This window comes from Emydura macquarii, unplaced genomic scaffold (assembly GCF_026122565.2).
Source record: "Emydura macquarii macquarii isolate MOO-44397 ecotype Brisbane River unplaced genomic scaffold, CSIRO-AGI_Emac_v2 contig_3506, whole genome shotgun sequence".
Classification (NCBI taxonomy): domain Eukaryota; kingdom Metazoa; phylum Chordata; order Testudines; family Chelidae; genus Emydura; species Emydura macquarii.
Window position 1 is genome coordinate 5,146,294 of NW_027133643.1, and position 21,956 is coordinate 5,168,249.

The 21,956-nt window shown below is 43.1% G+C and overlaps 1 protein-coding gene across 1 annotated transcript; it reads left to right on the forward strand.

Moving 5' to 3' along the window:
• Window positions 1-657: 657 nt before the first annotated feature.
• Window positions 658-11,238, forward strand: DMRTB1 (DMRT like family B with proline rich C-terminal 1). The gene is made up of 4 exons (XM_067535595.1): window positions 658-1,104; window positions 2,973-3,205; window positions 7,935-8,073; window positions 11,045-11,238. Exons 1-4 carry the CDS (start codon window positions 690-692, stop codon window positions 11,146-11,148), a joined length of 891 nt encoding a protein of 296 aa, XP_067391696.1. The 5' UTR covers window positions 658-689; the 3' UTR covers window positions 11,149-11,238.
• Window positions 11,239-21,956: the final 10,718 nt, after the last annotated feature.

Sequence of the window (21,956 nt, forward strand, 5' to 3'; positions counted from 1 at the left end):
ACTAAAAAGAGGGAATGGCCTTTTAAATGAAAGTCAGAAAGGACCCCAACCAGTTTCTACTTCTGTGGCAAAAAGCATCTTTTGCAACCAGTCTTTGCATGTGATTTGCACATGCAAATGAAGGGATGTGTGCCCACAAACGGTTGCTTGTGCAAAATCATAGGTCACGTTTTTGCAAACTTGGCCCTGTCTGTCTTCTTTTCAAAGCCACACTGATTCATTGTCACCTCTTGGACCTGCAAGTGTGTGGGAAAGGGACAAAAGCCAACATGCTGCACTCACAATCCCAGCAGAGTGCTTAGTTCTACCTGCCCATTCAGTCCTCGTAGAGCGGAGGGCTCTATCTCAGAGTAGATCCGGGCCCTGCCGTGCTGGAGATGCCAGGTGCAGGAAAGTGCAGAACTTCCTTGCCTGACAGCAGGATTGTCCTTTGCCCAGATCCTTGGAATGTTGCTCCTCTCCACGCTTGCTGCAGTCCCAACAGCACTGAGCTGAGCTCTGCACACCTCCCCTATTGGCAGCATAGCTCATCTCCTCCCCTTGCAGAAGGCCCAGCAGGCTCCATTGCTACATTGTAGCGAGTTCTTGTGGGTACACCAAGGCTCTGTCCCACTCTGCCCATATTGAGCTGAGCTTCTTTGAGTTCTGGCTGCACATGGTGCTTTAGGTGCCTGCCTGGCTGGGGTGCCATGGAGGCCGAGGCGGCAGTGGCGGCTGAGAAGGCAGCTCTGCGTACCCCCAAGTGCTCCCGCTGCCGGAACCATGGCTTTGTGGTGCCGGTGAAGGGCCATACGGGCCACTGCCGCTGGAAGCTCTGTTCCTGCGACAAGTGTGCCCTCATCACAGAGCGCCAGAAGATCATGAAGGCGATGCAGGGGCAGGACCCCGATGCCCCACCCAGGGAGAACTTACCACCTGCACCCTGCACCCCGGTTCATGGTAAAGGTCGGAGGGTTCCTGCAGTTGGCCCCAACACCTCTGAACACAGCAGCCACGTGGCCGGGTGTGAAGGAGTCAAGACTGCCCCAGCAGCCAGCAGCAGCAGCAGAACCAGGACTCCCAGGGCACTGCCAGCTCCCAGCTCTTCGCTTTTCGGGGACTTTGGTAGGGACCAGCTCAGCACTGGGGTGTCTGCCCCATAAGCCTCCACTCAAGAGAATTAATTTCTACCTCTGTGTCCATCTCTGCCTGTTTGTGTTCATCATTCAGCGTCTGTCCATCTATTAGTGGGTATTTGTTTAGTCAGTGTCTGTCCATCCGTCTTGCATGCCTGTGCAGTGCCTCAGCTGCCTCTAGGTTCCAGATGACCCATTCCCCAGGGCGGCTGAAGCTGCTCTCGCTCTATGTCCCCATTCAGGGTGCATGTTTTCAGGCATGCGTGTTTTGTATGCAGTGCTGCATTTATTTTTGGTTTTGCAGAGTTTCCAGGCTTCAACCATGGACGTTGTAGCTGCAGGAACCATCTTAGGCAGCTCCTCAGCTTGTTTCCTTGTTGCAAAAATGGCTTCATGCAACTAGGCCCTGTTAAAAAGGGAAATGAAGAACAGAACCGTGATTATCCAGTTCAGCACCTGAAGCACTTTCTTCTGAGCTGTGTTATTATTTTTAGATGTACAGACATGTCCTCCAGCAAAATAAAAAAAAACCCGACAAACAGCAAGTGCAGATAAATCAGGGAGTTTCTGCTGGAGTTGTCTAGAGCAGGCATTTTATGGTGGCAACATGAAAAAGAGAAGGAAAGCTCCTGGGCTGGATTTATGTAGCACAGACTAGATTTGGCTGGAATCAGTTGGTGTAGTTTATTTTGCAAAATTCCTATGGTCATTTAGTCCATCGCCTCTGACATTGTTCTCCACAGTAGTCTTTGGTGTGCCTTGTCTAATCCATTGTTATTATTTATTAAGACTCCCACTGACCACAATAGTCATCAGATTGGGCCCCTGGAGACTTAACAATCTAGAAGAGAAAGAAAGAAAGACCAGATGCTCTTGGAGATCGAGAGGAAGGAGTTGCTTTAGATATTTCCAGCCCTGCCTCATCTACCAATGATTATTTAATTTTTATGCGTATGGGCCTCACAGGAGAAGTGAGTTTTTAAGAGGGATTTGAATGGATGAGGGCTTGACACACAGATATAGTCTAATCATGAGGGATGGGGCTTTCACTACTTGAGAAGATCACTTTGTGAACACAATTCTCTTTTAATAGTAAAAAACAGTGGTTCTTTGAAAATTAACTCTGTAGAAATGAGAGAGACAAAGTGGGTGAGGTAATATTTTTTACTGGACCAACTTCTGTTGGTTGAGCTTCGAATTTCACAGCTCTGCAGGTGCAGAGAAAGACCTCTCTGAAGTTCAAAAGCTTATCTCTTCCATCAACAGAAGTTAGTCCAATAAAAAGATTATTTCACCTACCTTGTCTCTCTCACATCCTGGGACCAACACGGCTACAACACTGCAAACAACTCTATAGGAATGACAGCTATCACAGGGTACAGAGCTCTTTATTCCCTCTCACAGATTTCAGTATCAAATTTTACTTGATTTACAAGTCAAAAAGGTGATTTTTTTCTAGCTGTTGTCACAGGAAAGTAGAAATCAGGCTGTTTGTAATATCTGTTACAGCAGCAGAAGTATTAGAGATTCTTCAGTCAGTAGGTTTGCTGACAATTTGGTTCAGAAAGGACGCACAAGGCAGACTTGAATTGAATTTGCTCACCCAAAGTTGTATTAATTTGTTGTCTTCCATCACTGTTGAGCTCCTGCCTTTCCTCCCCAATCCTAATTTTCTAATTAAAAAAACAAAGAAGAAATTGAGTAAGAACTGAATGTAAAACCAAAGCCCCCCCCGGATTCTATTCCACAGGCTTATGACAGAATTTGGCACAATGACTCTCTATTTCTATTTGCCTTCAAACTGCTTGCAGTGATATTTTTGCTTGTTTGTTTTTGTTTCTCCTTGCTGTTTCACAGCCCATCCTGCTTTGCATCAAGAATGTGTTGTCAACACAGACTATCTGGAGAGAGAGCCTCCAAAACTGTATCCTGGGTACTCTGGTATGTACCCATATCACCCATTCCCCATGGGCTTTGCCATCAATCAGCCAAGCTGCAAGGGAGCTCCAGTGTCTCCAGGGATCCCCCTTCAAAGAGGTTTCAGACATGTCCCTAGCAGCCATGGACCAGGGAGTGCTGCTCCTCTGTCAGTAAGTAGTGGTTTCTTTTAATTGCTGCTGAATACATTGCTCTTTCTACTGGTGGATGCAATCTTGCCATTCAAGTAACCGTGAAAAGTTAGCCTAAACACTAATTACTTCAGTGGCATCTTCATACACAAGATGATCAAAACATGAACAGATAATAATAATGTGAAAGGTCTGACATGAACCTAGAAAAATCAAAAGGGTTCAGAGATGAAGGGCAGATCCTGCAAGCCGTCTGTGCTCACGGCTCTTGTTGATTTTGGTGTCACTTCTGCGTGCAGAGGGCCTTGAAGGAAGATTCAGACGGAAAATTAACCACTAAAATGTGGCCAGTTTGTGTCGGCATAGCTATCACAAAACATCTTGTGCGTTCCCCATGAAGTAAGTGCTCGCCTCCCAGTACAACTGGATCTACTGTGGAAGTTCTGGCACAGGAAAGATCCAGATTGTGGCAAATCAAGAGCTGGCCAGAATGGGGAGGGGGTAGATCTGGTGTGGGAGAAGGCAATACTACTCCACTGTGATTCCCACCTGCTGCAAGCCCCATGGGGCTATGGCAGCAGCAGGGGCAATTTAAGGGGAGTTCCACAGCTGCCCTAAACTGTGTCTTGGCCTCAAACAACAGCAGAATAGGAGCAGCGAGAATAACTTCTCTTTTGCTACTACACCAGACAGGGATGAATCTGACTCTAAAATTGTAGATCCATGTTTAAATGTTCCTTGCTATTGCCACATGTATGGTATCTCAGGTCATCATGCCAAAGACCTGCAATATGAGACACTGCCAAGCAGCCTTTTTGGTTGTTTTTTTTAATAAAAATATTTTAACAAGTAACAGAAATGGGCTTGGAAAATTTTAAAAACAAAATCAGGTAAAGTGGTGTTTTGTTTGGATTTGAATAAACTCTGTCCCCCTGCGTGTTTGCAAACCAAATGTGCAGCAGTGTGCTAGTGCATGGGAATCAGAAAGCGGCACTCACGAGAAAGATGAAAAGTGAATTGCACTACTCTATTTACGTTGTCCAAAGTGAGAAAATTGCAAAAAGAAAATCAACAGCATAAATGGTGAAAAGTACATGAATTTTCCCCCTCCCAATTTAAATAGTCTCTGTGTTGTTAATCACACAGGTAAGAATAATAGTAATAATATATTTATACCTAGTTTTTATATAGTGCTTTTCATTAGTAGAGCTCAAAGTGCTTTACGAAAGAGAACTATTATCAATAGCTTTTCACAAACGCCCGTATATGATAAAAAAACTTGTACTTTAATATTTTTCTGCTTCTTTTTTTTTGGTATCTTTCTTTTCTTTTTGGAGAGGGAGGAAATCTCCCTGGCTTCCCCTTCATTTTTCTTTTATTCTGCCACCAAATCTTTCAAAGAGGGCTTAACTTGATTCCCAGCAGAGCCTATTAATCCTGCTTCCATGTGAGACTGAGGGGTTGCTTTGAGAGCAACACTGTGCGTGAAAACTCTGCCAAGCAGTTATGGCGCAGCATAGGGAAATGTAATGCTAAATAGTGAGCCTGCTGCTCTTCCCCTATCCTGCTCTGGAGGGTGGGAGTAGAGCTGGTCAGGTTTTTAAAAAAAAATCTACAGAAAATTTCAACAAAAATGGAAAGAAATTAGCTTTGTCTGATTTCATAACAGACAACCTTGATTTTTTTTTGGCAAAAATTCAAACACAAATATTTCAATCAAAAACTGAAATACTTTGATTCAGAAATGCTGCTGGGGTGTCTCCTGGGATTTGTATTTCAGGTGTCCCACACTCCCATATAGGCTGGGTTCCCTGGTTGGACAACATCTCTCACGCTGATGGTCTCCCCTGTAGGTGCATCATGGAAGGTGTAGTCCCAGGGTGCCCTGCCCTCAGAGGACAATGGGGACACAGGTAAATGTGCTGCAGCTCCCATGAAGCACAACAGCAGAATATGCAAATTAAAATATTTCTGGTTTGGGACATTTGGTGGTTTCTCAACAAAAATTGAATTTTTTTTTTTTTGCAGAAAGTAGATACTTGACATGAAAAATTGTGTTCAGCTGAAAACCAATTTTCCATCCAAAAACAGTTTCAACAGAACATTTCTGAACACCCTAGTCAGAGGTCAGTGGGTGGGGGAAGTTGATGAGGAGTGGGTTAGTGGGGGAAGGGATCTGGGGATCCCACAGCCTGGGCTCCAACCTGAATGTCTACACAGCAATTAAATAGCCCCATAGCCTGAGCCCAAGCCCCATGAACTTGAGTCAGCTGACACAGGCCAGCCACGGCTGTTTAATTGCAGTGTAGACACACCTTCAGTCCTCTTCCTCAAAGGAAACCTGCACAATTCTTTCAAAAGACAAACCTGGGAGCTTAAATTCATAACTTGGCTGGACATTTAGGCCATATCTACATTACAGCTTATGTCAGAAGAACTTATGTCACTCAGGGGTGTGAATAATCCACCTCCCTGAGCAACATAAGTTACACTGACATAAGCGCTGGTGTGGACAGCGCAATGTTGGTGGGACAGCTTTTCTCATCCGCATCCTATGAACGTGTACACATGCCCTAATGAGAACCATGGACTCAATAGGGATACTGGTTTTATGACTCATTACAACAATCTGCAACCTACTAACTTTGTCCTATGACTGCAGAGATGTTAATGGCCCACTTCATTTTGAATGGTCCCTTGCAACATGTGTTAAAGCCTATGTTTAACAATCCATTCCACCTTGTATTTAGCTCTGACTCTCTGATTACCTTTCCCTAACCTGAAGAAGAGCTCTGTGTAGGCTCAAAGACTTGTATCTGGGCTTGTCTACATTTAAAATGTTACAACAGCTGCGTTGCTGTAGTGCTTCAGTGTAGACACTGCCTATGCCAGTGGTTCTCAATCTTTTTTTTACCCAGGGACCCCTTAGCTAGACAAACCTGTGGACCCGACAGATTTTTGCCTTCCATGTGGCTCTGCTCCCTTAAGTGCTGATGTAGCAGGGCAGAGCAGTGGGGTGTCTCTTTGGCTAGCTGCTGCCTGCTCATGGAGTCAATGGTTGTAAGGCATCCTTTTATGATGACAGGGTGAAATTTTTCTTCTGCAGTTATGCTGCAATTTTTGGTTGCGTCCTCCTCTCTCCCCCAAACCCAGACAGGCTGGGCGGCCTGCTGAGATGAGTCGGGCTGGAAGTGGCACTGTCTTCCCAAGCCCCGCTGCCTGAGACTGAAGCCCAGTCCTTGGTGGCACCCCTGAAACCGGCTTGCGGCCCCTCTTCTCCCCCCCCTTGAGACCACAGTTGAGAACCAGTGGCGTATACTGAAACATGCAGTTCTCCCTTCAGTGTAGGTAATTCACCTCTCTGAGAGGTGGTAGCTAGGTTGAGGGAATTCTTCCATTGACCTAACTCTGTCTACTCATGGACATAGATTGGTTTAACTTCATCACTCTGGGGTGTGGATTTTTTTTTACAGCCTTGACCGACATAGTGAAACTGACCTAATTTTCTAGTGTAGACCAGGCCTCACTTTCTTCCATCAATAGAAGCTGCTCCAGTAAAAAAAATATTATCTCACACACCTTGTCTTTCTTGAATACAGGTATTATATGCATGCATATATACTGCCGGGTGTTACTGTGCCAGTCTCCAGGCATTTCTAACAGATACTCACTTTTATGAGGACTTAAAAATGCAAAACAAAACAGGAAAGAGCTGAGCTGTGGATTAAAAGTGGCATGTGCACACTAATGACTGACTTTTCATGAAGATTCATACGACTCATTTGGCATTATGGATCCATAATACAAAACAGGAAATAAATCACCAACAGCTGCTGTTTTTAAATTGTGGATCCATAATGAGTCCTTTCCTCCTGAAAAGTCATTCATCACCAGTCATGTGAAGGAGCCACTTTTAATCCATAGCTCAGTATAGGAACTTTATCTGAATTGCAAATACTAATGAATCTGGCAGCGCGGAAGCCAAGATTAATAAGGCATGGAAATATTGATACCAAGAAATTTTAATTCAGTGCATCAGTGTGCCCCATTGATAACAAGCACTTCTTGCATTTGTTGTATTCTATGCTGCAGCTGTGTTTGGACCAAATCATTAAGTCTTTACTCGGACACTCATATTTCATAGCCGGATGCGGTGTAAAACTTATATTAGACAGGCAGGGAAATCAACTCCCATTGATTTCAATGGAGTTTTGCCTGAGTAAGGATTTCCTGATTTCCTCTGTAGGAGGGTTTTAACAATAGAAAAACTAACAGAAGATAAGGGTTTAAAATGATACTGACCAGTGAAGTAAATTATGGCTTTTAATTTTCTTAACACATCCCATATAGTGCCACTGATTTCACTGCAGTTAGTGTGTAAGTGAGGGTGGTGGTTTGACAGGGTGGTTAAGACACCAGGGGTCAGCAGCCTTTGAGAAGTGGCGTGCCAAGTCTCCCCACCCCATGCCATGGGCCCAGCGCCCTGGCCAGGAGCCACTCCCGGACCCAAGCAGTGCCGCCCCCGCCCCCCCCCCGCCCCTCTCCCACATGCCATGGGCCGAGTGCTGGCCAGGAGCCACTCCTGGCCCCAAGCAGCGCCACGGGGTGGCCGCTTCCTCTCCCAGCCCCACCCCTCTCCCCTCCTCCCACGTGCCGCTCAAAATCATCTCGTGTGCCCTGTTTGGCAGGCGTGCCACACGTTGCTGACCCCTGATCTAGACTGAGAGCTTTGTTCTATGTGTTTGTGCAGATGCAAGATCCAGGGGGAGATTTCCAACAAGGTTACTACCCTTCGCTTTCTCAGTTTATACCTCCGGGCTTTCTACCAGGGATTCATTACATTCCACCACCCCTGCCACTTCTGACTGAAACACCCAAGGAACCAGCTGGTAAGTGAGTGTAAGGGGAGCGATCTCATGCATGAAGCATATCAGATCTCAGGAAGCTATTTTATATGGTAAAATGTATGATGTGTCCTGCTCATGGATATTGTTTTCATTTTGGTTGGTAAATTCTATGCAATTAAATCTCCCTTACTATGTCAGGGCTCACTAAAATCAACAGGAATTTTGTGCCTGGAAGGACAACATATTTGGGCCTTTTATATCTGAAATAAACCTCTCAAATGGCCCTAATTTTCATCCCAAAGTTCCATACATTCTACACAAATTCGGTATCTTCACTTTTGTAGCTGAAAGTTATGTACATCTGTAGTAAAGAATCATTTCTTCAGAAACTGAAGTTACAGAAAGTTGTGTGCACCAACGGGCTATATCCCACAGCAATTTACATTTTCTGCTTGAATCATTTATCTTCCTCAGTTTAGGTCTTTGTCACATGCTACATCCCACATTTGGGGCACTGCCGGTATGTCTAATGATTTTTTATTTCTAACAAGTTTCCCACCCAAATACAGCCATTTGTGGCCACAAGAGGGAAGAACTGCTCAAAGAATTAACCACCAGTACCAATAGAATGAAGCGCCTGGTTTATGCCAAGCTCTAGTTTAAAATAGTTTTATGTGGATTTCTGTAGTTCTATGCTTGACTTTTTGTGGAAAAAATGAGAATCTGATTAAATGCCATGTCCTTGTGACAGACAATTTACAAAAAATATCCCTCTATTACACCTAGTGGGAAAAGTCCAGTCTCTCTTGAATAAGAGTGGGGATTAAATAGAAGAGTACATCATCTTCATTTCATTAAATAATAGTGATTGTGGCTAGTCATACTACATGGGACAGTTGAGAGTAAGTGAGGATTTTTGCTGTAGTCAACACCATTATTTCATTTGAATCAATCATTAGAGACAGAGATGGACCCAGGGAATGAGGTTTGGATTCAAACTTTCCCTGGGTTAGGGGATATTTGTTGGATTAGAAATTCTGGCTCAGGCCAGTTTGAGGGATAGGCGTAAACCGTAAAGGTCAGATCTAGAATCAAACTTTCCTAGAGTTCCAGGATACCAGGGAGGTTGGATTAGGAGTCCTAGTTCAGTATCAGGGCTCAATTTCTAGTTCTGGTCCATTGCTAGTTAGAAGCCTGCCTAAATGGTTAGAAATTCTGCAGTCAGCTATCTTCCTGGAATTTACATTGAAATCAGTGGGACACACCAACTTGTATCTGACAATAGAATTTGATTCTAAATGTGGGACTTATTGGTATTGATCTTGAAGGGCCGGATTTAGCACTTTTTTGTGTCTTTTCTTTCAGGCAGAGGGAGAGAGGGAAAATTGACTCAGACATATTGTACTTCATTTCAGGGGGAGTAGGAATATCAGTGAGGGATTATTTCTGTAGGGGATTGCAAAATAGCATTTCAGCAGAAGATAATAATAATAGAAGATGATAACATAAACAGAGGTAATGAGAAGAGCTACAGTGAAACTAGAAAGCATTTGATTCCATTTTTCCAAGAAGCATTTTGTTCCAGTTTCAAGTCTGGTGGAAGACTAATAAATAGTGAAGAAACAAAGTGAAAAACCCACTGAAAATCAGTGCAGAACAACCCATACGGATCTTGTCAAGTCCTTTGCAAGAAGCAGCGTACCTAGAAGGGAACTAATTCAAACTTAATTTGGTAGATTATTTGCCCCAGGAGTTCTGCTGGACTCAGGTCAAATTGAGGCAGTCACAGTGACAGAGGCTCCTCATGTAGCCTTTGGCAAAATAATTAGGAGAAAACTGATATAGAGAAGTACAGCAGGAAAAAAATATGCCACTGAGCCTCTGGCATGATGGGAATTCTGAGACAAATGCAGCTACAAACATCATAGCAGAAAAGGCTTCTCCTAGGCTAGTAACAGTTGCCAGAAAGAGTCTTGAATCAATCATAGGCCATGCAGCTAAATGACCAAGATCCATATTCATTCTCAGTCAGGGTATATATTACAAGTCACCACTATAAAACATGTTATTATATAATTTAGTATCACAGCAATGCTTTTGACATAACAGATACTACGCTATAACTCTTGCTAACTTTCCCAATTCGGCCACCAGTGCTCATGCTGAGTAGTATCTGAGGGCAGAAGCTGTTCACAGGATTTTTTTTTTCTTTAAAGAATAAGATACTAAGCCTATGTCTACACTACCACTTATGTCGTTACAATTTATCTCACTCAGGGGTGTAAATAAGCCATGCCCCTGAGCAACATAAATTACACCAACCTAAGCACCGGTGTGGGTAGCACTGTGTCAGTGGGAGAGCTGCTCGTTGGGGGTGGATTAAGTCAATGGGAAAGCTCTCTGCCATCGTCTTAAAGTGGCTCCACTAAAGAGTTTACAGCTGTGCCACTATAAAGATCTCTAGTGGAGCCATAGCCCAAGAAAGAATTGTCTTATGTGGGAAAAGGAGGGAGCTTTAAATATAAGCTAGCAAGTAAAATGATTATGAATTAAGGACTGAGGTTTCCTGCTTATTTCCTTCTGTTTTATGGTCTGTTTATTCAATCAAGGCTTTTGTACCTTCAGGATTGAAAAAGTATATTACCATGGGCATGTGATAAGGCTCACTGTTTCTAAGGTTGTAAAATAGCTTGCATTACAATCCTGTTTTCATATGCACTTAAATTCCCAAAATACTTGGCAAAAAGGAAATTAATGTCCTTTGCCATTTTAAAACAGTTTCACTGCACTTCTTTAGACTTGGCTGCAGCAAAATCAGCTGGTGTTGATCTGGACAGCCATAGTCCTCAGGATCTCAAGTGCCTTTGAGTTGTTTGAGGGAAAAACTGGGTTGGATTAAATAATGTATTGCGTGTTCCCAACTGAACATTTTCTGAGTTCTATTGGATGTAACGTAAATTTAAGTGCAGTTTTAAAAGACACTACAGAGTTATATTCTGCTTTTATGTTTTAGCTACCACCACCGATAGCCGGGATTCTGGGGTGACTTGTGAATGCAGCCAGCCATCTCCTCAGGAAGAAACCAATGGAGACCATACCACCTATTCTAAACATTAAAAGTGTTTACGTGTACTAGGGAACAGCTGCACAGCAGGCAGCACTCTCTCCGTAAGCATCATTACTTAATTTTGGGCTAGATTGACACTTCTGCCCTGCCTGGTGCATTAGGGTTAGAGGGAAGTAAGCCTCCTACCCCACTTCACAGTCACATTAGGGCTTCTAGAAACCACAGTTCTGGCTCCCTTGCAATGTACAGCCCTAGGGCCGCCATGGCTCCACCAGCTCTACCTTAGCAACTGGCAAAGCTTTTCCAGGGCTATACTAAATTACTCCCTGCTGGAGCAAATGGGGATGAGTGGAGGAATTGTGACCTCAAGGTACAGTTCCTCTCCTGAGCCTTCTCTTGCTAGGGACTTGTCTACACTACAGGTTATGTCGTTATAACTTATGTCACTCCAGGGTGTGAATAAGCCACACTCAAGCGACATAAGTTTCGCCGAACTAAGTGCTGCTTATGGACACCACTATGTCGGTGGGAGAAGCTCCTCTCATCGACATAGCAACCGCCATTCACGTCTTCACCAGACGTGCTGCAGCTGTGGCGCTGTAGCGCTTATAGTGTAGACCAGCCCTTAGTGACGCCCTGTGATTGGGGGCTGAGCATAAAGGTTCAGTCTAGCCCTTTTATGTTTAAGGCATTGTTTAAAAATGTATTGTTTGTAGGTTTGTTTGCTACCAAGAAAAGCTGGTTCTGATATTGTGGCATGGTTAAGGGATAGAATTTAGCACCTGAAAATTGGGTGATGATGGGGGAGAGGAAGGAAGGTTTTAGCAGCTGATACATGCAGCAGAGTGAGGGCTTGATACACTGGAGTTCAGGTGGGCTTTGGAAGCTGGAAGGGTGATGGTTTTGGGGCATTTGGGATTTGTCAGTGGCAGTGGGAAAAGTTTTGGGGAGGGTCTGATATTCTATACTGACATCTAGTACCTGCTCATCACCTTCCAGATGAACTCTGGGCCCAGCTGCCTTTACAGGGCATCTTCACTTTAAATTGTGAGCATGATAGCACATAGTTAAGTCTGGTTGCTCAATCTCTAGGATTTTGTGTGCCCGAGACACCCTGTACATCAGTTCCAGGGAAATATGCTATGTTGGGACCCCACACAGAGGAAGCTGGCCACCAAATTTGATTTCTATGGGGTGTGTGTGGGTTGTCCAGTATACATGGATTGGAATTGCATTGTAAACTATATAAAATGAGCTACATAGAGATGAGCTAGCCAGCTGATTATGAAGTAACTAGGGCAAAACATCAGTTTCAACAATAATTAGCAAAGCCAGAACATATCATCTTTGGACAATAATGAACGGAGCGTTCCTCTTTCCGTACTTTCTTAAGAAAACATGTTTTGTTGTAAGAAGACCAGTTGTTAGTGTTTGAATTGTTTTTGCACAATTAAACAAGATACATTAAAATGTTTGTACTATACTTAAGTTTTGGTGCTTGTATATTTATAAATAATTCCACTAGGCAATTTTCGAACAGCTAGAATGCTATTTAGACTTGAAAATGTTGCTTCTGCAGACTCTGAATGCTGTTATAGAAGTGTAAAATAAGAAGGCAAGATAAACACTCCATTTTTTCTGTTTGGTACATATGCTAGCAATCTTTTGCTAAATGTGAGATTTAAAGAAACTAAATTCAACTGCAAAAATCACTTTACTTTTAAAGAATATAGTAACTTAACAGTTGAAATCGTTTATAGCACTCATGGAAAGTGTTTGAGGAGCTACAAATGGAGACAGCATTATTTTAAACTGCCAAGAGGATAAGATAAAAATGTATTTTCCTATAGTGGATGACTTGCTGTACTCCACAATATTGGCCAGATTTTCGAGTACCCAGCGCCTCTCATGAAAACAATAGGAACTGCTGTGTGCTGAGCACTTCCTAAAATCTGGACACTTCCTTTAAATGTCTACATGGGAGATGAGCTCTTTTGAAAATCAGGCCATGTATGAATAGAAATGCCAATAGCACCCATAAAGCAAGGTCATCTCTATATATTTAAATATATTAAGATTAAGGCCATATCAAGGAAGTGACATACAGTGTAGAATAAAGTTTTAAACATCTTTACAAATATTTTTCAGAGTTCACACTCCATGTTGCATTTTACTCTTTAAAACATCAAAGCAAGATGGACTTCGGCAAAGCACTGTCACTTGAGATTTACTGCACGTACAGCACTCTCTGTGACACATTTCTGTCAAGGAGATACTTTTGTCATGGCTGCCTATTCTCGTTTCATTTGGATGGGGCAGATCAGACAGAATAATTGCTTTTCTCCTCCCCCTCAAGATACCGTGGAACAGGTATAATGAGGCATTAATATGGGCAAACTCTTGTCTTTCAGGAATGTAGCACCACATTTTCACAGGGGTTCTGTCCTGACTTTTGAACTCCCGTGCCTGGAAAAAAAATACTTAGCTCTGATCTAAAGCCCATTGAAGTCAGCATGCATCATTCATTTGACTTCAGGAGACTTTGAATCAGCCCCTCGGTTCATTTTTAGATTTTTCTAATGGAAATTTAGCATATGGAAACAAGTAGCTAAGCCAGCTGCATGACTAGCCAGCTTTCTATAGACCAACAGCAAGTGTCCTGATGACCATGATTTGGGAAGCTTTTGATTAGCGCTTCCTCCAGGTACTCCAAGAAGAGAAGAATTGCCATTAAATTTTCCCAGTACCTGCTATAGCTCTTTCCAGGTCACAGTTATGCAGGCTGGACTGCTCAAAATGGCTCCCCACCAGACTCCGACTGATCTCATCACCGGGTGGAAAGCTGGGGAAGAAAGTCCAAAGAGACAGTCACAGTTGGAGAGAGAGTCAAGCGTACAGTAGATATTTTTTTTCAAATAAAATGGACCAAGTTCTTCTGGCAGTTACTAGGGCGCTATTTCCATTGAAATCACATCGTACTTGTATATCTGCAAGTAAAATATAGCCCAATACACATTCTGGATATGTTAGCAGTCTTGCTACGTGGGGCTTGAACCTGCTTCTGTTGAAGGCCATGGGAATTTTGCCAGTTATATCTGTAGGAGTGGCACTGGGCTCCTATTTATCTTTGATTTTTATTCCCTTTCATTCACAGTGAGGTCATTTTGTTGACAAAGCTCTTTCATTCTAAAGCACTATATTGAGATAGTTATTTGGAAAACATCCTCTGATGCCGACATTTCTCATGCTTAATATCACCCATGAATTATTTAAATGTATATATTTATTTAGGAAACATTTGTACACAATCCCATCAATTGGTTTTGTGTTATCTGAGCAAAAACACTTAATTTTTCACACTTTCAGGAAATTTATTCAGAGGTTTCTTTGCACTCATTATAATACTAAAAATCAGGATAAGATGATAAGGGAGCCACAGTGAATGACTTTTTAGCTGCCAATGGGCATTATCTTGAGCTGTGACATGGCATTGTTTCAGCCTTCCATTTTACCCTCACCTGCCCCTCTTTTAACCAAGGAAAGAAAAGCTCATTGCAATTGGTATTTTAATACAATAAGTTTAAAAGGTTTCTAGCCAGATCATTGCAATTCCAAATTTAATGTAAACAAGGTTTCAAGTGATTAAAAGATGTGGTCTCTCCTGATTCATTTTTTAAAATTAATCGACTGCTAGGGATATTAAAACCAGTTGCAGCAGGATGGAAGGTTTTCATCAGAAGGCCCCTCCAAGTCAAATAATTCTGTGATTTTTATTGGTTTATGTTGGCACTGAAATTGCACAAATGTTGGTCAAGCTAATAGAACTTCAATTTTTTTTTATGGTCAACTATGGCATAGCCCCTGCAATTCTTGCGCATGCAAAGCTACCATGGACCACAGTGGGAATTACAGGCATGAAACACACAAACAGGATCATTATGTTTCCATGCATTTTTAGGGTCGAATCTTCCATTGTGTGCACACTTATATAGCTGCACTTTTAAAGATGTGGCTCTTAATATATGACATTCTTCATACTTGCCTACTAATCACTATCATTCTGTAATGATTGTTTACATACTGCAGGAGATAGGTAAAAGATTATGGTCTTGATGCTTCAAGCCTCACTCACTCAAGTAGTCCCATTGCTTTCCCTGGAACAGCTTGCAAACGTATAAAGGCAGTTGATGCGAGTTTAAGCTATGCAAGGCTAGGCTCCAAGTTTTGTACAAAGGTGTCTGTGACATTGTCCAAAAGCTCAGAATATAGTAGGTTTGTTTGCTTCTGCATTTTCCATAGGAGCTTTGGGGTAAGGAAAACAACCCAATGGTTTCCAGAAGAGGGAATAGTATTTGCATTCATATGTAAAAATTAATATATCATTGTCTTAGTCCCATGTATTAATAGCAGACTGCAAGATGTTAACATTTTGCAGTGTCAGTTTTGCTTCAGGACTAAGGCATGCTTTCATATGATAATACCTAGAATGGGGGAACATTAACTCTTTCCAATTTAAAAAAAAAATTGGATCAGAATTTAAGTTTCTTCTTCTTGGAATTAGATACAGCCTGTAGCAAGCCCAGCAAGAATAGAGCTGTTTTTTCCACATTAATGCGTAATTAATTTTGAACAGTAATCCAGTTAACCAGAGGAATATTTAATTGCCTACGAATGAAGTCAACAGTTTGCTGGAAAAAATTCTCCCTCACTCACTCTTAAAAAAATAATTTTAATGGACAACTCTTTATGATGTCAAAAATATCTACTTTGGAACAGTGGAAACTTTAATTAAATGATTCTTCATAGGCAGATCTCTCTGGTTTTCCTATTTTTCAGAGAGTATTTTAACAACAGCAATTATAGCATTAGTCACAGAACTATGCCAATGTTTAGCCTGCCAAAACGTTTCAAGAGGGATCCAAATTGAAGGGAAGGCCTTGTGGAATCTATTCTTAAAATCAGAGCATCACTAAATATCTTAGTTCACCATAGTCCTTTATTAGAGCAACGATTTTATCACAAATGGCCACATGGTGGAACTCTCCCTCACCTGGCTGAGCACATAACTCACACAAGTAGCTCTATTAGTTTCAGTGGGACTATGGATATGTCTATACTGCAAACAACGGTTGTGACTGCAGCTTGAGTAGACGAGCTAGTTTTAATTTAGCTAGCTTGGGTACTGGAGTAGTGAAGCAGGGTTTTGCAGGATAATGAGGTAGTTTTGCAGATACTTAAAGGGTGTGAAGCGCAATATGGGAGAAAGGTCAAAGGTTAAATTTTCAAAACAACAAGTGGGGGAATAAAGACACCTTCTAATCTTAGTTACTTCAGTGTAGAACCAGTGTAACTAAATATGCTTGGATAGTCTCCTAATTCTGAAGTTATTCCAGTTATAATTGGGTAGAGTGAGTGCAGAATTTGCCTCTCAGGACATCTTGGAGTCTTTTTCCAGTGAAAATACTTTCCACTTCCTAAACTTTCTGACAGATTCTTCACACCTGGTGCCATCTTGAGTTAATGACAGCATTATTACCCTGTACTACTCCTTCTCCAGAGTAAAAATATCCTTCCTGTTCTTAGTCTTAACTTCCAGACCAGTTCTCTACAGGTGAGGACAGCCCTAGGGCCCTGGGTGAGCTGGAACACAAACGGTACTTTATCCCAGCATAGTTCCTTTGGGCTAGATTCTTTGTCTGTTATACTGGTGTAACTTTGGAATATCTCCTCTGAAATCTGGATTTACAGCAGTGTAACAAAAATAAGAATCCCATATTATGTACAGAAAGGTTACAGAATGTGATGAGGGAGATATTGCTCTTTGAGTTTTTGGTCTACCTCTGTTCAAGTGTATGGAGGATATGGTATATATAACACACAGAGAACTGATAAATCTCATGTTATAATTTATTTCCCTAACTAGGTACTTCTTAATAATAATAGAAATATAATAAAACAACTTTACCAAATGAATGAATTAAATAGAATCTTCTTAAATTGTGCAGAGTCCATCATAAAGCTCCCACTGACTTCACTGTGATCAGGTCCTAATTAGGGTCCGATTCAGACCTGACCATTTTTACACTAATTTAATACAATTGACTTCACTGGTGTTACTCCTGATTTACACTGATCAGCCTCAGACTCTAATGTCTTAAAGGTATTATCCACTGATCAGTGACCAGGCCACTTGAGGAACACAATATAGCTTAATTAATTTCCTTTGAAATCTGCTGTAAATAATAATCAGATATAGAGTACCTTTGTAGAACCCCCACATTTTTCCAAGATGGAGTTGTTTGCTCCCCATTAGGAAGTGCGTTCTTTTGAACAATTTCCAAATGTTCAGTTTTTCCATGTTGATTTGTAGTAAACAGATGTTCACTTCTAAATAATTAAAGCGTCTCATGGACGTAACAGATACTTTTATTTTGAAGGTGCCTCTTCCCTTCCTCACCAATTTCTTCACATTATTTCAACTTTGACCAAATGGGTTTTTGAATACATGACACTATTTAATCCTGGGGCTGTAACTGTGTTCTAAATACCTTTGCCATTCCCATGCCTACCTTCCAAAGTCATGTGGGAGCCCATCATTGAAAACTGCCAGACAACAGTGGATCTGTGTAGGATGCATCAGCTGAATTTACTGCCTAAAAACTACTACTTGGCTTTGTAACACTGTTTGGTTTATGCAAGCACAAATTACAGCATTTTTCAGCAGCAGTACGGTGACTTGGCATAAAAGAATCAGACAGGGTAGGAGACATAAGGTTGAAAGTTTTTTTTTAAAATGTATGGGAGGCAATGAAGGCCAGTTTTAATCTAAGAAAACAAAATTAATATCCCTTTTGGACAGGCAAGGTAAGTAGTGATGTGGGAGGGGGAAAAAATTATACTGAAAGTCAGAACATCTTTGAATTTCCATTTGTGCGGGTTTGGGTTCAAAGCCTGGGTCCCCTCCCTCTTGATTTTGGTTCTAGGTCAGATTCAAAACTGTAAGGGACTTGTTTTGATATAAAAATGTTTTACAGTAAGCCATGACTGCACTACAGACTTAAATCCACTAAAGTTATGTCAATGATCATGTCACTTTAATAATACCGGTTGAGCGTGTTCACAGCCATTGCTCTTGCAGCGACAGAGAGCATTGCATCATGGGTAGCTATCCCACTGTGCGACGCACCACCCTCTAACTCTCTGCTGATGGGAGCTCTAGGAACAGCTCGCAGTGCATCATAGGGATGTGCTCGCTGTCCTATGATGCAATTCTTTCTATCCCATCATTCCATGTGCTTCCTATTTTGTTTTGTGCCATTTTTAACAGCTTTTGTAAACTGTGTGACCGCCATCTCTACCTGACAGCATGGATCCTGAGCTGCTGACCAGGTTGGGGTTGAGACCACAATGTGTCTGATCCTGCAGTATTTTATGAGCTGTGAAACAGAGTGAATTGGTAATGCCTGCTCCGCTGTCTGCCATGGAAACCAATAATTCAAGATTGCCGCTGACATTCATGCAATAGCTTGCCACAGTGGACCATTGGGAAACAAGCACTGAGTGGTGGGATCACATCGTGATGCATGTATGGGATGACAAGCAGTGGCTGCAGAACTTTCGGATATGCAAATCCACTTTCCTGGAACAGTGTGGCGTTCGCCCCAGCACTGCAGTGCAAGGACACCAGAATGAGACCTGCCCTCACTGTGCAAAAGAGAATGGCGATCGCTGTGTAGAAGCTGGCGACTCCAGACTGCTACTGGTTAGTCACAAATCAGTTTGGAGTTGGAAAGTCCACCCTGGGGGTTGTAGCGATGCAAGTGTGCAGGGCCATTAATCGCCTCCTGCTATGAAGGACTGAGACTTTCGGTAATGTGTAGGAAATAATTGATGGCTTTGAGGCAATGGGATTCCCTAACTACAGCAGGGCGATAGATGGAACGCATATCCCTATTTTGATCCCCCCCCAGATATGTTGTGATGGAGTATATCAACCAGGACTTTTCCCACACCAGAAGATTCCAAAGAGGGATGTGGAAATGCAGACAGTGGTCCTCAGGGACCCCATCTACCCCTTGCTCCCATGGATCATGAAACCTTACATTGGGAACCTAGACAACAAAAAGGAGTGTGTCAACAACAGGCTCAGCAGGCGCCAAATGACGGTTGAATGTGCCCTGGGCCGATTAAAAGGGTGTCGGCGCTGTCTTTTTGGCTGTTTAGACCTGAATGACGAAAACATTCTGATGGTCATTGCGGCTTGCTGTTCTCTGCAAGGAATGCAGTGGGGAAGTTTGGGGAAAGGCACGGACAGGTGTTCTGTAGTGGCTGCACGGGGAGTTGTGCACGGATGTGCTCAGATTGCAGGGTAATGAGAGAGACTTCATCTCTGTCTGGCCCTCCAGGAGCTTTAACATCTGCTCCTGCCGTGTCCTTCCCAAGCTATCTAGCCTCAGTCTTTCGTTGTCTCCCTCCACATTCCTGTTTCACTACGTACTGTATCTGTTGGCTGCAACCCTTCATGAAACATATCCTCTTTATTCCTCCTGGTTTGCCAGTGTTGGCAAGAGGGAATGGGCACGAAGAGACAGAGTGGTTTGCAAAGGATGTTACTATAAGCAGCTAGGGAGCCTATTCTAAACATTGGTACCCTCACAGGCTAAAGTAATCGAACCCAGTATTTCATTCCTAAGGGTAACCCAGGATGCAAGGGTGCATCTCCTGCATGTGTGTGGCTTCAGACTAGCTCCATATGCTAGACGCCTGTGTGCTGATCTGGTTCCTGAAGAAATAAATTGCCAGGTGATGCCGCAAAATTTCCTACAGTGGAGGGAGAAAACGTCAGTCTGCCAAGAAGCCTTTTATCTACAAGAAAGTTTCCTAGAGATCTCTATGAAGGATTCCTGGGACATCCTTGTGTATGTTAACAAGGTTTTCTGCCATGGCCACACTACGTAGAGGGACAGGCTGTTAATTTCTGTCCCCTATCCCTCCTCTTCCATACAACAAAGTACATGAGAGCTCAATCTCCTCTCAGTGTGCAGTATCAAAGCAAAATGAGCACTTACTGGAGCTCCCCTCTCCTTCATCCTGCATACAAGAGCCTGAGTGTTGGGACTGTCTAGACCCCTCAGGAGTGGAAGAGGTCCTGACTTGCTGCACCACAGGACGACCCTGTCATGTGCTCCATATTGTCCTCCAGCTCCACTTCCTTGTCCACCACTTTGTCACTGGGGTTGAGTCTGCTGGCCCCTGCTTCCAGTCCCCCAGAAGTATCCACAGGGCTCTTGGTTGGGGAGGTGGGGTCGCCACTGAGGATGGCGTGCAGCTCCATACAGAAGTGGCACATTTTCGGCGCCACACCAGAGTGACGGTTGGCCTCCCTTGCCTTCTGGTACACCTGCCTCAGCTCCTTGATTTTAGCACAGCATTGCTGCATGTCCCTCTCGTGCCTATTCTCCTGCATGCCACTAGCAATCAGCCAGTTGGTACTGAAATTCCTACGGCTGGAGCAAAGCTGTGACTGTACAGCCTCCTCTCCCCATAGACTCAGCAGATCCAACAGCTCCCCTGTGCTCTATGCAGGAGAGTGTCTGGTGGGTAAAGCCATCACGGTCAGTTGGGAAGAGGCTGTGTGAACTGTGCATGCCCAGCAAACAGGAAAAGGAATTAAAAAAATTCACAGGCCTTTAAATAGGGGAGGGACGCATACCTGTATACCTTCAGGGCTGTGGAGTTCAAACAGCTGACCAGAGCGGTCAGGATGGGCATTGTGGGACACCTCCTAGAGGCCAATTAGGGTGACATAACCAATCATGGTGTCTACACTAATGCTGTATCGCTCTAACTATGTTGCAAAAAGCTCTCTGCAGCTTGTCAAGGTGGTTATATTTTGTTGGTGTAGCAGGGGAGTTAGATCAGTGGGAAGAGCATTTCAGTGTGTACACCTCCACTGTTTTGTTGATGAAAGCTGACTTTTGTTGATAAAACTGTAGTGCAGACAAGGCCTAAGGCAGGGGTGTCAAACATCCGTCCCACGAACCTTTTTGATCCGGCCCGCGTCTGGCCAGTTTTTTTGAGACGTTCTGCCGCCCAAAGCAAGGGCATTGGCACTTAAAGAGATTTCTCTGCCTATGGCATTGCCGGTTTAAGAGTCCGTGAAATGTCTTAAAGCGTCGATGCCGGACGCAGAGAAATCCCTTAAAGCGGCAATGCACTCAGTCTGGCAACACGATCCCCCCGCAAAATCCCGCCGCCGAAAAGGGCTGATGCCGTGCCGCCGAAAAGGGGAAGATGGCCCGAATTTTTCAGTGGAGGGTATTGCATGGCCCCTGTGAAGTGCAGTTTATGAGAATTTGGCCCATCATCATCAGCAACTTTGACACCCCTGGCCTAAGGGCTAGTCTACACTTAAAATTTGCAGCAGCGCAGCTGTGCCACTGTAAGAGCACTTGTGTTGCTGTGTTATGTCAACAGACGAGAACTCTAACACCGACATAATAAAACCACCTAAATGAGTGGTGGTAGCTATGTCAGCAAGAGAATGTCTTCCGCCAACATTATAACATAGCACTGTCCACACAAGCACTTATGCCAGCAAAAGTTATGTTGCTCAGGGGTGTGTTTCTTTCACATTCCTGCGCAACAAAAGTTTTGCCAGCAGAAGTGCTAGTGTAGAGAAGGCCTAAATCACCTTTTTCCTCCCCATGAAGGTATTTTGTTGATCCTGGTCGTGGAAATCATTGTTTCCTAGATCATATCAAGCAATTAAATATTGAAGTTTTGGGAAATTAACAAATCCATTGGCTGTTCATAAACAATATATTAAGGATCATTCCTGCGGTGGGTGTTTGAGGCT